Source organism: Benincasa hispida, chromosome 11 (assembly GCF_009727055.1).
Source record: "Benincasa hispida cultivar B227 chromosome 11, ASM972705v1, whole genome shotgun sequence".
NCBI lineage: Eukaryota > Viridiplantae > Streptophyta > Magnoliopsida > Cucurbitales > Cucurbitaceae > Benincasa > Benincasa hispida.
The window spans coordinates 4,313,058-4,329,576 of NC_052359.1; the positions used below are offsets into that span (position 1 = coordinate 4,313,058).

Below are 16,519 nucleotides of genomic sequence, written 5' to 3' on the forward strand. Positions count from 1 at the left end.
TAGACCCAAAACTTAGAGACCAAAACAATATTTTTCTCTAAGAAAACCATTAAATAAAGATCAAAGTAAGATATGAGTAACATTAAGCTCTATGTAGTGTAATCTTTATGTCCATGGCCCTTGTGTTCTTTTCAAGTAGTTAGTGATCCGGTCATAAGATCGAGGTGTTTCTTTGTTGCTCTAATGTAACTTTAGGTTTCTATTGAGATGAAATATTTTTTCTATGGTGTTTGTTCTTCTAGGGTCTTTTTGTCCTTTTTCTTTTCTTTAACTCCTTTTATTTGTCTTTAATTGTGTCTTGATCTCAAATTGTGAGGTGGAATGCTCTCAATCACAATTTAATATCTTTACCAAAAAAAAAAAAAAAATCACAAAACCAAACTTGTAATTTAACTTATTCTTTTCCCTTTTTGGTCTTTGGTCTTTAATTTCTATTTTATATTCATTGGGTTTGAATTTGAGTTTGAACTTTTCAAAAATAAGACTACTTTGACTCGGTTTGATAATCAATTGACTTTTATTTCTTTATTTTTTTTTAAATCATTCTTGTTTTCTTAGAGCTTCTTAACCATTGTCGTTTTTATCTTTTCTTTTTTATTAAATATTTGAATGCTTAGCCAAATTCCAAAATTGATAGGAAGTTTTAGTAAAAGTTTTCTTTCTTTTAGTTTTAAATTTGGATTGGTTTCCGAAAACAATATACCTACATAGTAAATAAAAAAACAAAAAAAATCAAAATGTGAAAGTAGCATTTATAATTAAGCTTAATTTTTTTTAAAACCAAAAATCAAATTGTTATCTAGGCTTTGATAATCTCTTTTTAATGATCTTTTTAAAAAAATTGAAAGTAAATTTTCAAATACATAAGAAACAGGTTTTTTTTGTTGAGAGTAATATCGAGTAGTACTTTTGGTATATCTTGAGTTGCACTCATTTTTTACCAGAAATTTTTTTTAAAAAAAAAAAAAAAAAAAAAAGTTTGTTAGGTGAAATTTTGGTTGAAAGATTGAGTTAGATGGCAAAAAATTGGTGTACACCATGATGTATGCAAGTATTTTTCTTTTTCTTCTTCTTAAAGATAACTCTTTTTTGAAGAGATCTATTTTTTAAAAGAGCACTACTTAGGTACATTTTTTGGTACACCCATTTTTTTGCAGTCCACTCAACCACGTAACATCAAAATATTCAATATTTGTTTAGGAAAAAAATGGGAAAAAAGAAATCATTTTCCTAATATACTTCTCTTTCTTGTCGAGATCTAACCTAGTATACAATTGAATAGGATAGAGTATTAAATGATAGATTATAAGCACAAATATTTAAATTCTTATTTTTACATCAAAAGATTGAAATTGTCAAATATATATATATATATATATATATATATATATATATATATATATACAATTATCAAATCAAAATGAACATAAGTCATACATTCTTTTTCTCGATGTTGGAAGTGTTGGATTTTTTACAAAATACTAGAAGTGCAGTTTGTCCCACATTAGTTAAATTGAAGAATGGGGATGGGCTTCAAACCTATATAAAATGAGCCTATGCTTCTAGTTTCAAGTCGTCCCAGTTAGAAACACTTTAAGCTTAATGTGCTAACTCCAATTAAATTCTTTTTGTATTCTCTAGTTGGAGAGTAGAAAAAATGCATGAGTAGGTTTTCCCAACAGGTAGTGTCGTCAGGTTTGTAGTTTCAGCCAGCCAAAGAAGGTTAGTCAGACTCGGATAGGACCCTTGATCTAGTTCAGCTAGAATGTACGATATCCTCTTTAGGATTGGTTGCTTCTGATTTTGGTCAAGCTTTATGAGTTCAGTCAAGTTTGATGTAGAGAAATTTGATGAAAGGATCAACTTTGGCTTGTAGCTAGTGCAAATCAAGGATGTGTTGATACAAACTGTGTTACATAAGTGCAAGTTAAGTGGTGATGGTATTCTGATACAGTTTCGGAGTGATTCCAGCAGAGGTTTAAAAAGGAGAGTTTTCGAGCAGAAGATAGGTTGTTGGGCATGCAAGACAGTTTGGGCACATGAAAATTAGAGCAAGTTCGCCAAAGGGCCCGCCCTAGATTAGATGCTGACAGTGTTTTTCTTGTCAGGGGAGGCAATCACTTCCTCTAAAGAAGACAGAATTCATCTCCTTTACCATGATAAAGGATGTAATGTTAGTGGTTGCAAAAGTTCGCACATGGGCATTGACTTGGTCGATGTGCAAGGTGTGTGGTGAAAGTTGTGTCGATGCCTGAAGGACTTTCGGGTGACCCAAGTAGGTTGAAATTGCACCATAAATATCAACAAAGTTTATCGGCATGTGACAAAAAAGGAAAATCTTTGGAGGTGGTATTTCAAGTGGTCTACTCTTTATGGTGGATGGAGTTATAGTTTTTTAAATTGAGAAATGATTGTTGGTGAAAACAATGGATGTTGCAGAAGTTGTAGATTCTTCAAATATCTTGCCAATGTGCAATTTGTCTCACATTGATTAATTGAAGAATGGGGATGGACTCCAAGCCTATAAAAGAAGTCTATGTCTCTAGTTATAAAAGGAGTTTATACCTCTAGTTTTAAGTCGTTCCAGTTAGGAACACTTTAAGCTTAGTGTGTTAACTCTAATTAAATTCATTTTGTATTCTCTAGTTGGAGAGTGGGAAAAAGGTGTGAGTAGCTAAAAGCTTTTAGAGTTCTCTTGTAATTGGGACCAGGAAGAGAATTGTTTGTATAATTATAACAATTTTTTATATAGTGAATTTCTTTCTAGTAGGTCGTGGTTTTTCTCCAAATTGGGTGTTTACCACGTAAATTCTTGTTTACAGTTTTATTGCTTTCTTTTAATTTCTCTTTTTATTCATGCGGTTGAAGTGAGAGCTTTTTTTTTTAAAACGGGAGGTTCAATTTCCATAATCTACATATCACAAAAAACTATCCTCTGTAGGAAATTTCTAATACATTACAACATTTTTTATCCTCATTCATAATTAAGTGAAATTTTTTAACCTCCTATAAATAATTAGGTGAATTAATTTAGGTCCCGTTTGGTAATCATTTTGTTTTTTAAAAAAAAAATAAAAAATAAAACCTATAGACACTACTTTTACCTCCAAATTTTTTCTTTGTTATCTACTTTTTACCAATGGTTTAAAAAACCAAACAAAAATGAGAAATCTAAAAAAAGTAGTTTTTAAAATGTTGCTTTATTTTTGGAATTTGGCTCAAAATTAAACCATTATACTTAAGAAAGATGCAAATCATGGTAAGAAATAGAGGAGGAAATAGCCTTAATTTTCAAAAACTAAAAACAAAAAATGAAGGTCTCGTTTGGTAACCATTTTGTTTTTGTTTTTTGTTTTTGAAAATAAGCTAGTAGACACTGTTTCCACCTCCAAATTTCTTCATTTGTTATTTACTTTTTAACAATTATTTAAAAAACCAACCAAATTTTGAAAATTAAAAAAGTAGTTTTTAAAAAAGTAGTTTTTATATTTGAAATTTGGCTAAGAATTTAACCATTGTGTAAGAAATTGGGAGGAAATAGACTTAATTTATAAAAATCAAAAACGAAAAACGAAATAGTTATCAAACGAGACCGAAATGGTTATCCACCGAAATCGAAAATTTTCAATTTCAATTCATAAACTTATACTCTAAACATGAGTTATTCGTGATAGAAGTAAATACCTCCACAAAATGAAATTAAATTTTTTTATAATCAATTAAGAAAATACACAAAATTAACTAAGAAAACACTTACAAATAGGTCACTAGAATGAACTTTAAAAATAATCACTAGAATGAATAACCTAATCTAACTGTGAAATACCCAATAATCAAGCAACAAAATCAAACATTGTAAAATAATAATAATAATAATAATAATAATATGCACAATTTGAGCAATAAATGTTTATCAAACAAGACAAGAAGAATCATAAAAAAGAAAAAAACCCAACATCTTCCGGCAGTCCCAAACTTTGAAATTCTAATCATGGTAAACAAAATCCTTTCTTGAATAATAATGTAGTAGTTGGACAATGCTATTTCTTTTAATGATGAATCTTGAAACTATTCTAGGAATTTGTTTAACCATCGTTTGGTCATTTTGATGCTTCAACTTGATTGGTTTAATTTTGTGTTTATGGGTCAAAATTGAGATGTTTTGTCAAAAATGCCCTACCTCAAATGATATGAACATTGTACTATTGACTTCGAGAGTATAGGATTGATGTAGCAATCCTAGAAGGGTGAATAGGGTTTATTAAACAAATGAAAACCCTTTTCTAAATGTGAGCATAATTAAGCAAATTAATATACTTTTGTTAATAAGTAATTTAAACGATAATTTTATATATATGCATTCACATCAAAATGATTAATAAATTGACATTAACAATTTCAAGCACCCAATTTAATTTCAATAATAAGATTGGTAAAAGATATGCAAATTAAAGAACTATCAATCAAAGTAAACAAATACAAGCAGTTAACTTCAAGAAAAAATATTACAATTAATTTCATGTCATAAACTATAATAACACATTAATTACAAAATTAAAGTAGTATAGGGATAAAGAAATTAACACCGAAATTTTTTATAGCGGTTTGATCAAACTCAACCTACATCCACTTTCGCAAGCGTCTCTTTGGATTTTGAATAAGGATCTCACGACTCTTTCCCACAAATTAGAGCTCAACCGCTACACTGCTCTTTTGCGAGTTCAAGAGCAAACTCAATCATTTCCATGAATTAGGATCAAACTATTACAACTGCTCTTTTTTTAGACCAAGAGCAATCCTTACAAAATGTTTGGAAAATTAAAGAACACACTTGAGAAACTCTCTAAAAAAGTGGATTTAAAAATTTTGAACTCACAACAAATCAATCCTCACCATACATAAATCTCTCTCAAGAATAAAATGAAAAAAAAGAAAATTAAAACTTGGAGAAAGCAACAATGGAGGCTTAATGAATTATGGATAATTGAAAATCATGTGTAATTGTTATTTTAATTTTGGAGAAGATGAAGAGTTTAAAAATTGAGGGAAAAGGTGAAAATCAAATTCAATTTGGAACACTAGATGTTGGTAAAAGAAAATTGAATGGTGGAGATTTAAATTCGACTAGTCGTTAGATACAAACAAAAAAATAATATAATAATATATATTTTTTAAATCATTTCTTTTAAAACCCAACAAAAATCAAGATACCTACATGTGTCCAAAGCTAGCAGTTACACACAAACTTATATAATATTAAATTCAATTTTTTTTTAATTCATTTTTTTAAAAAATAATCCAAAAATCAAAAGTTCACCATGTGTCACTCTTCCAAGCTCTAAATATCTCCTTTCATTTGGGTCCATTTTGATGAATAAATTGCCACATCACCACTTGGGGGTATTTTTCTCTTAAAGCTTATTTTGGCCATAACTTTTTTGTTTGAGTTCCGATTTAAGTGATTCAAAATGCTTGGATTTCTTATTCCGAGCTCTATGCCATGGAGACTTGAAAACACTAAATTTATTAGTGAATAAGCAGGTTTGTTATCATCAAAATATTGATTAAAATTAATTAATTTGAGATTAAAGATAAAAAAGCCAATAAAAATATGAATGAGTGAGTACATGTCAATTATCACTAAATTAGAATCATTTTAGCGAGAGTTTTTTTCAATCAAGACTGAAATATATATTCAATTCAATACATGTTTAAAGGTATGTCATCAAAATCTTTAATTAAGAACCAATATAATAGATGACATTTTTGTGTTGTTAGATTTTGAGTATTTTGTTGTTGTAAGTTGTGGATGATTTGTTAATTGATATTTTTTTAGTACATGTTAATTGATTTTTATGCTACTTCCTATTTAGCTCAACTTTGTTTTAGTACTGCGTAGTTATCTACATCATTGTTCGATTAAATTAAAAATTTAGAGTTTAAATTATCACATTTAGGTAAGTATAATTATTTTTTTAAAAAAATTGAATCTCGTTTGGCCTCTACATTTATTTTATTTTATTTTATTTTTCTTTTTGTAAAAGTTATATATTGCAACAAAAGAAAATGGGAAACCTTAAGATCATTGAGATACAAAAGCATAGCTAAGACAAGTCAAGAGACGAGAAACGTAAATAGGATTCTAGATAACAGACGAATGATAAAAGCCATTGCAACGAAGAAGAAATCAAGTGAACAAATCTCAAAACTCAGAGACACATCCACACTAAGCACTATTGACCAAATAGAACAATGAAAAAAGACATTTGATTGCACAAACCAAAAAAATGACTCGAGGAGGCTAGGATGGGAGCTATGGATAAACTTAGCGTTTCGACCAAAATGTGAAAAATACTTCTTACCCGGCCATCCACCAAATCCAAGAATATAAATGATTACTTACATTAGGGTAGCTCAGTTCGGTTTGGGGCTCAAACTAAATCAAATCGAAAATTTTAAAAAGTGTCTAAACTGAACCGCATGTTCAATTCGGTTCGGTTTCACGGTTTTTTTTTTTTAATTTTTATGTTTTTTAATATTTTTTAGATTATAAGTGGTTTGGTTCGGTTCGATTTCGCGGTTTTTTTAATTTTTTATGCTTTTTCATATTTTCTCAATTATTTATATTGTTATTTAATATATTTATTAAAGAAAACGGTTCGATTCGATTTGAAATCGATTTTCAGATAACTGCAATAATTCAGTTAAAAAATATATCAAACCAAACCGAATCACATTAATTTGATTTCGATTCGATTTAGCATTCGATTTGATTTTAGCAGTTTCAACGATCACTCCTATCTTACATCAATGTAAGAGGTCTTAAAAGGATAAATATATGATGAAAACGGAATCAATGTATAAACGAAAATAAATTACCTATCCTAAAAATCGAAAGAAAAGATATATATTTATTTTAAAAAACTCAACAACCAAAATCATATGGGCTCGAAATAGGTGTGAATGGAGAGATAGTCAACAAATTTGGAAATAGAGTGTAATTGCATAGTGTAATTTCAACGTCATGTTGACATCAATTTGACTAAAAATCAAACGTTTTTATTTGCTATAAACTCCAATTCCAATTTTCCTTTAAATTACCTGATTGGCCCAAGAAGATAAGGGCAAAAGTTTCAATTTTTTTTGTTTTTTGGGGGGTTCTCTTTTTCAAATAAGCCAAGAGTTTGTGCTCACAAATGGGTGGCCCAGTGGACCACAAACCCACCCAACAAAATAAATGGCTCCCATATCTCTGCATCCTTCTAAATATCATCTTCAATTCCCCCTCTCATCACTTCCCTTTTTCTATATCAATTACATTTCAAAATGTGACAATGACATTCTTATTTTTCAATTTTATTCTTCCCTCTTAATGCTCAATCAATTATAATTATTTAACTCTTTCTATATCTCACTCATAACGATTAAGTTATCCAAAGGTTTTTTTCCTATGCCCAGAGGTTCTTGGGTGAGCCACGACCCAACTTGACGTTCTTGGAACACAATTTAAAGTCTAATATAGCTTCCTTTGACCGAATTCTCCATTCCAAGAATAGAGTAGTTGCAAATATAGCAATCAAACACAAAATATTTCAAAATATAGCACAATGCAACAAATTGTAGCTATAACAAGATTTAGATTTCACTTTCGAAATCTATCCGTGATGGACCATATCAATGGTAAAACTCTATCGGCAATAGAATTTCTCGCCAGTAGATTTTGTTATACTTACAATTCATTATAAATGTTGATATACAGTTAATTATTATCCTTAGAAGTGCTAATAAATGTAATTACCCTAAAATAAGATGTCCAATATTTTCATATTCACAACTAAGTTTGTGAAATTGAACCAAGCTTTGTTATCATTGTTTTCCTATTAGTTCAACAAATATTAGGTTGAAGGACCAATCTTTAGATTTTAAGGAATGTAATGGATGCCTATCTACTTAATTATGCTCGAATTTTTAGTCTCATATCATTGATAAATAGGAGGCCTTCTTTTCATTTTTACTTTAGTACAATATGTGAAAAAGTCAGTTTGGTTAATGATATTGTAAATTATGTCCAATATGTTAGAGCTATCTTAATTTTGTTTATATACTTAAAATTAAGTTATAGATTATATTTTGAACACTTTTCAATTTATATCATTAGTCAAATGGAAATTTTGTCAAATGGAAAAGCTCTCTAAAGATATTAAATGAAAGGGCAATTGCAAAGATAGTAATTAAGTCCAATATTTATAGATATAACATACATAATGTTTCGATATAACAAAATTTTGATTTTACTTTCAAAGTCTATCAGTTATAGATCATATTGCTAATGGAGGGTCTATCAGTGATAAACTATATCACTAGTAGGAGTTTATCAACCATAGAATCTATCACCGATAGATTTTGCTATATTTACAATTATTTTAAACTATTGTTATACACTTAATTATTATCCCAAAAATACTACCCAATGTAATTACCTTAAAATGAAACTTTACAAAATTTAGAAGCATAATTGCAACTTAAGCCTCTCAAAGTTAAGGGTATCTATAATTTAACCCAACAAAAAAAAATCAAAATGAATATATATATATATTCAAAAGAGTTACATTTTTCACAAACCAGCTGAACTAACTCAACTCAGTCTGTTTTGAGAAATTGGTTTGTACCTCAAAAAATATAATAGAAAAAGAAAAAGAAAAAGGCTATTATCATTTGTAAATTATAAAAGACCAAAAAAGAAAAAGAAAAATCCCCCTTATTTTCATATATGACTCTTGTCACATTCCTTCCCCCAAGAAACTCTCAATCATAGATGGTTCATGAAAGCAACTCTATTGTGCAGATCTATGTACTTTACACACCATCTAAAAACAAATAAATATTTAAAAAAAAAAAAAATTACAAACATTTATAAAAATAAATAAATAATCAAAACCAATCCCAACCATTCATTTTGTCTATCAAATTTATATCCAATTCCAATAATTTTTATCATAACATACTTCTAGACACCTTCCACATTTCTTCCAGAGAATTATTGTATCACAGCTTCTTATAATTGACTCACCCAACAAAAAAAAAAGGCTAGAAACAAATGAATAAAAATTAGGGAAAGTTACAAATATAACCATCAATATGAAGTATTAGCAGATTTATCATAATAAAAAAAAAAATTATAAATATAACAAAATTTAGATCTAACTCTCGGAATCCATCAATAATAAATTATATCACTAATAAGAATCTATTAACGATAAAATCTATCACCGATAGATTTTGCTATATTTGCAATTCTTTAAAAGCGTTCCTACATAATTATTAGTTCGAAAAGTGTTAACCATTACAATTACCCAAAAATTAAAGTTATATCTACACATTATTTTCCTTTGAATTGTAACATCAATAATAATTAATACTTTATATACTTTAATGAAAATTAAAGTTATATGACCACCATTTTTTTTCAGTTTATAAACAAGTGATAATCAACTTTCGAGATGATAATGGATAGATACGATACATTGACGGGCTTAATTACATTTTAAAACCATTTTCGTAGGACATAACAAAAATGTTATCGTCTAATAACAACAAATATGTAATGAACCCGACCAAAACCAAATATAAATTATAATTCCTAACAAGTAATCTAAACAAATGTTGTTATTATTAAAGTAACCATAACTCTAGTATTATAAGTAAGAAAATGGAGGAAAGCAAATAAAAATGTGATTAATCTTTGTCACTGTCCAAACATGGCATGTTCCCTTCAATAATAAAGTTGTTTGTTTCTTTATTGATGCTATATATAAAATATATATGAACCTGTATGAGGATTTTTTTTCTTTTTTTTTTAATAATTTCATTTCTATGGACTGCCCCTCAAGCTTTAAGAATTAAGTAAAGGCAGAAAGTCATTGAAAATTAGGCCATGTTTGGAAGCCTCCAAAATAACATACTAAAGAAAAAAAAAATAAAAGAGTAAAGAATTGAAGAGGGAGGCTTCAACCAAAACATGACCCATGTGGCTTGATTAGTACCTGTTCCCATAACCATACAGAGAAATCTCATATTCAAATGTGCAAAGAGACAAGCATTTTGGGAGAATAATTGTAATTTATAAAGTCATTCAAACTGGATTTATAAACAAATTAAAAAGAAAACTAGAGGTGATGGAAGTATAATACTTAATTAGCAATGTGAATGAATCACTCAAATCATCAAACAACCACTTCTTCAATCAAACAAAAAGGGTATTAGTTTTATCAGCTTTTCGGGTCTCGGTCGAACAGAATGGTTAAGATAAAATTTAAACTAAACCAGATGGAGGTTTGGATCTAAACAGCAGCAAAAATATTCAGGTTCAAGTTCTGTCTAAGATTCCTCCAACTGCATTGACAAAACAGTTGTAACTGTCTATGCATGCTATCGAAAACTCGCACTATGTTCGATTGAGAGAGAGAAAGAGAGAGGATTAAAGACAGCAAACTAACAATATTTGCAAAATCTAAGCTACAAGATATGCAGCATCCAAAGAAATATCCTTCTTGGTAAAAGAAACATGAAGCTTAGTGAATAAAACACACATTCGATGACATCAGGGCTGAAAACTAAAACTAAGCAACCAGTTAGGGAATGGCTCGTGTGCATATTTCGAGTTTGAAGGACTCCCTGCATTTTAAGTTCGAGCTAGAACCCAAATAATGAGTAAGGGTGATGAGGGCTTGAGATGTGTGACGGGCGAAGCCTCGTCAAAGATTAGTGGGACCGGGTCATGAGATTAGAATAAGTTGGTGAGGCCTCTCAAGTTATCCCAAAAGAGAGAGAAAAAAAAGTACAATATCACTATGTTATAAGATTCCTAACTTAGTAGTGTACTTAGAAAGCTAAAGCCAAAGCTACACTTTATAAATCAATGTATGTTTCTTTTTGGTTTCAATACACTGGCTGAAGTTTTGCAATGTCCTTTTCTAACAAGTTTATCACTTATGAGAAGTTTCAAAGCAGAAACTATAGAGAAACAAACAAATACATAACACTACAACCTTGATTGATAACCATTTCGTTCATTTTTGAGAAGTGTGCTTGCTTATTTTTTCACAATTTCTTTCCAAATATCGTCTTCCTAAGGTAAGATTTGAAGTCTAGCCAAATTCCAAAAACAAAAACAAGTTTTTGAAAATTATAATAAAAAAACCGAATGGTTATCAAAGGGGACCTAAAATTAATCACTAAAAGTTAAGGGCACATAGTTACACGATGAAACTCTAGTACGACCATTGTCACCACTACTGACTTTCTCTATCGTAATAATTTGTTTTTCCTTTCAAACTCGGTTCTGTCTTCATGTCCAACAAGTAAAGCAACCAACATAATAAGAAGAATGTGCATTTCATATTAATAAAACATGAGACAGAGAAGATGAACACCAGAGCAACAATGGCAGTTTTTGCAGAAGAAATAATATACTAACATGCTAGTAGTTAGATTTTTAGTTACACTAAGGAAGCTAGTCTGTCTGGACTTAAATGAATCAAGTGCAGAAAATGTTGCAAGAATGACAGGTAATGAAAGTTAAGCTTGCTTAAGAGATACCACAAAACAGTTCAATATTATTGATAATTAATTATACGAGTAGATAAATTGGAACCTCTGCATAATAAGAGTTGCTAAGAACCCAATCTCCCCCTTTTTCAACACCTCCAAGCTGAAGCGGATATGAGCTCCCGACGCTGCCAGCATAAAACTAGGGAAGCCTGACGTTTCTCGACATGAAATCCCCTTACAGAAGTTCTCTTTGCTACACATTCTGCTTGAGTTTCAGTGAAGTTGCTAAAGGTTACAGGCGTGAACCCAGCAGATGCAAAGAGCGTCTTCCAAAGGGGCATTCTTTCTGGTGCTCGAAGCCGCCCCAGAACGGTGCTTTCTATTCGGGGTTGCAAAAGAAACCTCTCAATCTTGTTCACGGCATCCGAATTCATATTGATAGCATCCAGAGAATCCAGGAGGTTAATGTAGGACTGAAGTGCCTGAAGCATATGCTGAGGAAATAGGAGGTCACTTCGATCACACCCACGGTCCAGTGAAACCACAATTTTCGGTGAGAGTTGCTTGATGAAACGGAGGAGAGATGGAAGCATCGCTGGTTGATTCGATGAGCACCATAGAGGGAAGTTTACTGCAATAGCCTCATTTTCGCTTGATCGAGAAAATGGCAAGGAAAAGGAGTTCTGGTTCAAAGAATCAAAGTTAACCACTTCAAACTCGAAACTTATTCCAATGTCATTAGCAAATTGAGTGAGATTTTCGCGCATAAGCCCGAGTTCAATTGGATGGTGAGTTGAGGGAGAGGCAAAAGCAGTGATTTTGAGTGATGGTGCACCCCGGTTCCTCAAGGACAGTTCCTGCATAAAAGAAGCCCACTGAGCTCCAAAACCAATATCAAAATCTACAATGTGAATTCGATCAACGTCATCGAGGGCCTCAAGCAGTGCCTGGTTGCAGGTGAAATTCACAAACTGAATGAGTGGGGAGATTTCCGAAAACACCTTGTAAGCACCCATCTTGAAGATCACATCAAATGGTGTTGGGCAGCGAGTTGGAGGAGGATTAACTGGGTTGTTCATAAGGAGGAGCAATTGAAGAGCCTCCTTGAAGTAGAAAGCAGCCCTTTGAAGGGGCTTTCCAACAGGTGAGAGCTGGTGATTGAGCCGCGCCAATATCCCTTGCGCGTGTGAGAAATTCCCAGTCCCTACCAGCTCTGCTGCCTTGTAGAGCTGGTCGAGCAAAGCATGTTGCTGATGCTGATGCTGTTGCTGTGGGGGATTGTGATATGCCATTTCGTCGCCAAGCCCTACAACTTTCGGCTTTGGCGACATTGCTTTCTGCTGAGGAAGAAACTGCAAACCCGAAGGATAACCAAGCTGCTGCTGCTGTTGCTGCTGCTGCTGTTGCTGCTGCTGCAGTACCTGCAGCTGATGATTCCTCAGAAAAATCTCATTCCCTGGATCCATAAACGGAACTTTTGGGATCTGCCCATTCGGGTTGGGGTCGAGTCCTCCACTAGAATTATGCCTCTTCAGTTGAGGCTGGAGCTGCTGTTCCTGTTGACCAAACGTCAATGGTACAAAAAAGCTAGGGTTCTGAGGCTGCTGATGTTGGTTCAACAAAACCTGAGTATTCAAATTCTGAGGTTTCTCATCAGGGCTCTCAAATGGCTGAAGTTGCTGAGGATAAATCATACCAGAAACAGGAACAACAAGATTTTCAAGAGACCCGGTAAAGATAGGGTTCTGAACATTGAAATTTCCATGGCGATTGTTCAAACCCAAACTAGAACTCTTGTAATTAACAACCCCCCCACAAGTGCTTCTACTAAATGACTTATTGTTAACATTAACATCAGAAAACCCACCACAAGCAGCAAGAGGAAACGATAAATTAGGATTAATGTTGGCGAGAACATTACCAGCACCAGTGTCGAATTCGGAACCCTGATCGACGACTCCAATACCGGCATTGCCATCCAAATCAAAGGGTATATTCCCATTTTGCAAAACAGTTTTACTTCCTAAACTGGGATCTTCAACATCTCCGGCGATCCATCGGAGAAACGACTGTTCTGGGCCGGCTGTTTCCGACCACATGCTCTCCAAATCTTCCAATCCAACCCCACATCGCTCAAATCCACCTGGAAAAATGGCGTTCCCAACAGCAGCTCCAGCAACCGGTTCAACAGCAGGAGTTTCCGGAGGAAGCGAAGGAACACAACCACCGCCACCGCCACCGCCACCGCCACCAAAGGAAGAAGAGAGAGTGGAAGCCGATGTGGGAGGACTGGGGCTTCTCATATGAAGAACGGAAGTGGGTTCGTTGTTGGGTAAAACAAAATAAGAAAGCCCTTCTTCTTGTTCTTCTTCTAGTTCTTGTTCTTGTTCTTGTTTTTGTTGTTCTTCTCCTTTCTTAACCCACTTTTCTGCAAAACCAGAGCAAATCGGAGAAGAAGAAGAAAAAGCGGCTGAAAATTCCAACTCCCCCTTCCCCTGAAAGTGAAAGGAAATACCCCTCATACCCAGAGGACCAAAACCCAGGTCGCTAGACAAGAAATGAAGAACAACAAAAACAATATTCCAAAGGGTTTCTTCAAAAAAGAGGAACAAGAAATCAAAATTTCAGGGTTTAATTTGAAACCCACCATTTTTCTTTGCATGCCATCGAATCCCAAAATCCCAAACTCCAAAAATCAAAACCCCATTTCACAGATTCTTCTTCAAATTCCCTTTTTCCCCTTTCTTCTTCCTCCACCTCAATCTCCTCTTCCTTCTACTTTCCATTTCCATATCTCTATTTCTCTACTCCATTTTTGCCCCTACCCTTTTGCTTTTCTTTCTCTGTTTTCTTGATGCTATCTTCTTCTTCTTCTTCTTCTTCTTCTTCTTCTTTTTCTTCTTATCAAGTTGAGAGTTGTTTTTGTTTGTTGTTCTAGCCTTGTGTTTTAGCAGTGGTCTGTGGCCTTCTCTGTTCTGCCATGGATGCGTACATCATAAAAAAGGCAATAAAGTGTACGCCCCCTTCTCCTCCACTCTCTCTCTCTCTTACTCCATTACTTTTTCTCTTTCTTCTTCTTCTTTTCTTTTTTATTTTTGGGTTAAAATTGGTTTTGTTTTTGGCCCTTTTTTGTTTAATTTAACTTGCTTTGGGTTTTCTCTGTCACTTCTGCCTTGTAGTGGCCATACTGTTCTCTCTCCTTATTTTCTGAAAGCCCAAAACCAGGCAAAGTGAAAACAGAGCGAGGAGAAGTTGAAAAAGAGGGGCCTTCTGATTTCCCTTTTTTTTTTATCAACTCTTTCTTCCCCTTCACCACACTTCTATGCTTTCCAAGATTTCTTTTTCCCCATCTTAGAAGTTATATATAGGATTATTTTATAAAAAATTGAAATTATGTCCGATAAATGTAATGGATAAGATACAATCAACATAAATATACTTTAACAGACTTAAAATTTGTATTGTCAATCTTAAGGTCAAAGGTACGATCTCTGACTTCACATATTATCGTAAACAAATGATAAAGATACAAAACTTCTCACACTATTCTACCATCGGATGTGGAATCCGATGCTTTGGATGTGATCAATTTCTTGTCGAGAAAATAGTCGTCATTAGTTGAAATCAGGGTCCTCATCGAAGATTTTATTTTTGTTGAGCACCTTGCTAATATTTCTCTTTTTTTTCTTTTTTTGTCACCTTCCTAGAGAGGACAACAAATCTACTCATTTATTGACGAACCTTCTTTGTTCTCGGAAGAGGTCTTCCTCAATAGTATCTTTTACTTATTTGTGATAAGAATGTGAGGTAGTTGGGTTTTTTTTTTTTTCTTTTGTTTCATTTGAAAGAAAAAATTAATAAGGATTACTATTTTAAAAATTAATGGTTTGATATTTCATTTTTTATATAATCAAATAAAAAAAAGTTGGGGGTTATGCATCATTTAAGTATAGTGGATGAGGCACCCGTTAGCTTCTTTGAAGTTAGATTTTTTTTTTTCTCTAAATTTTAGTTTTAGGTTAATTTATACAAAATACCTATAAAATTTGAAGTATCTTTCAATTGTATCACTAAACTTTGAAATGTTTCATTTTTACCATTTAACATTGAAATTTGTTTTTAAAAAATTGCTTGAATTTTCTTTCTTAAAATAAGATAAAAATTAACGTGATAACTATTACATTGTAACTGAAAGACATACATAACATCGTTTACAAAAACATTCACATAAACGGATGTGAGGGCTGATGGATAAAAAATGATTGTTAAATGATTTTAAAAATATCTTTTGAGATGAAATAAATGGTAATAATAATTTTAATCTTCAACAAATATATAGTTGTGAATAACATCACATATATATTCTAATTTTTACATCTTAGCTGTCACATCAAATTTTATCCTTTATTTAATGCATGATACTGTTTAAACAATTTTAAATTTTAAGCGATTTTTTAAAATAAATTTTAAATTTCAAAGATAAAAATGAAACTTTTCAAAGTTTAGAGAAAACGTTTCATACTTTAGGAGTATTTGTATAATGTAACCTTAGTTTCATTTAATTTTTGTCATTTCACCAATATTTAAGAATAGTGTGGATACATGAAATAAAATAGTATATCACTTAATGATGCATCAAATTGTAGATGGAAGGAGTAGTTACCGTAGTAACGGTGAATTTTTACTAGGTTGAAGATTTCTTCTACATGTTTTTAATGGTGAAATCCTTTTTGTTGCATTTTGTATAAATGTTAGGTGTTTTTATTTCTCTTCTAACGTGGAGAACAAAGTTCCCGACTCTATTACAATTTTGACATCATCTCTTAGGAACTCTTTGGTGTGGAAGGAGAATTTCTATCATTAATAAAGAGTTAGTGTTGTCATTGGGACGGACGATCTTTTTGTCCAAAGAAAGAAGGTTACAATTTGTTGTCTCAATCTCGATGTTTGAAATATTGAAGGATAAGAT

At 32.0% G+C, this 16,519-nt stretch overlaps 1 protein-coding gene across 1 annotated transcript; it reads right to left on the minus strand.

Moving 5' to 3' along the window:
• Nucleotides 1–11,425: 11,425 nt before the first annotated feature.
• Nucleotides 11,426–14,849, minus strand: LOC120090454 (scarecrow-like protein 6). Its single transcript, XM_039048130.1, has one exon. The coding sequence runs from the start codon at nt 14,070–14,072 to the stop codon at nt 11,697–11,699; it is 2,376 nt and encodes a 791-aa protein (XP_038904058.1). The 5' UTR covers nt 14,073–14,849; the 3' UTR covers nt 11,426–11,696.
• Between the last annotated feature and the right edge of the window lie 1,670 nt (nt 14,850–16,519).

What these genes read in the sequence shown, in the direction of transcription:
- LOC120090454 (XM_039048130.1), bottom strand. Translation starts at nt 14,072, where the DNA reads ATGAGGGGTATTTCCTTTCACTTTCAGGGGAAGGGGGAGTTGGAATTT.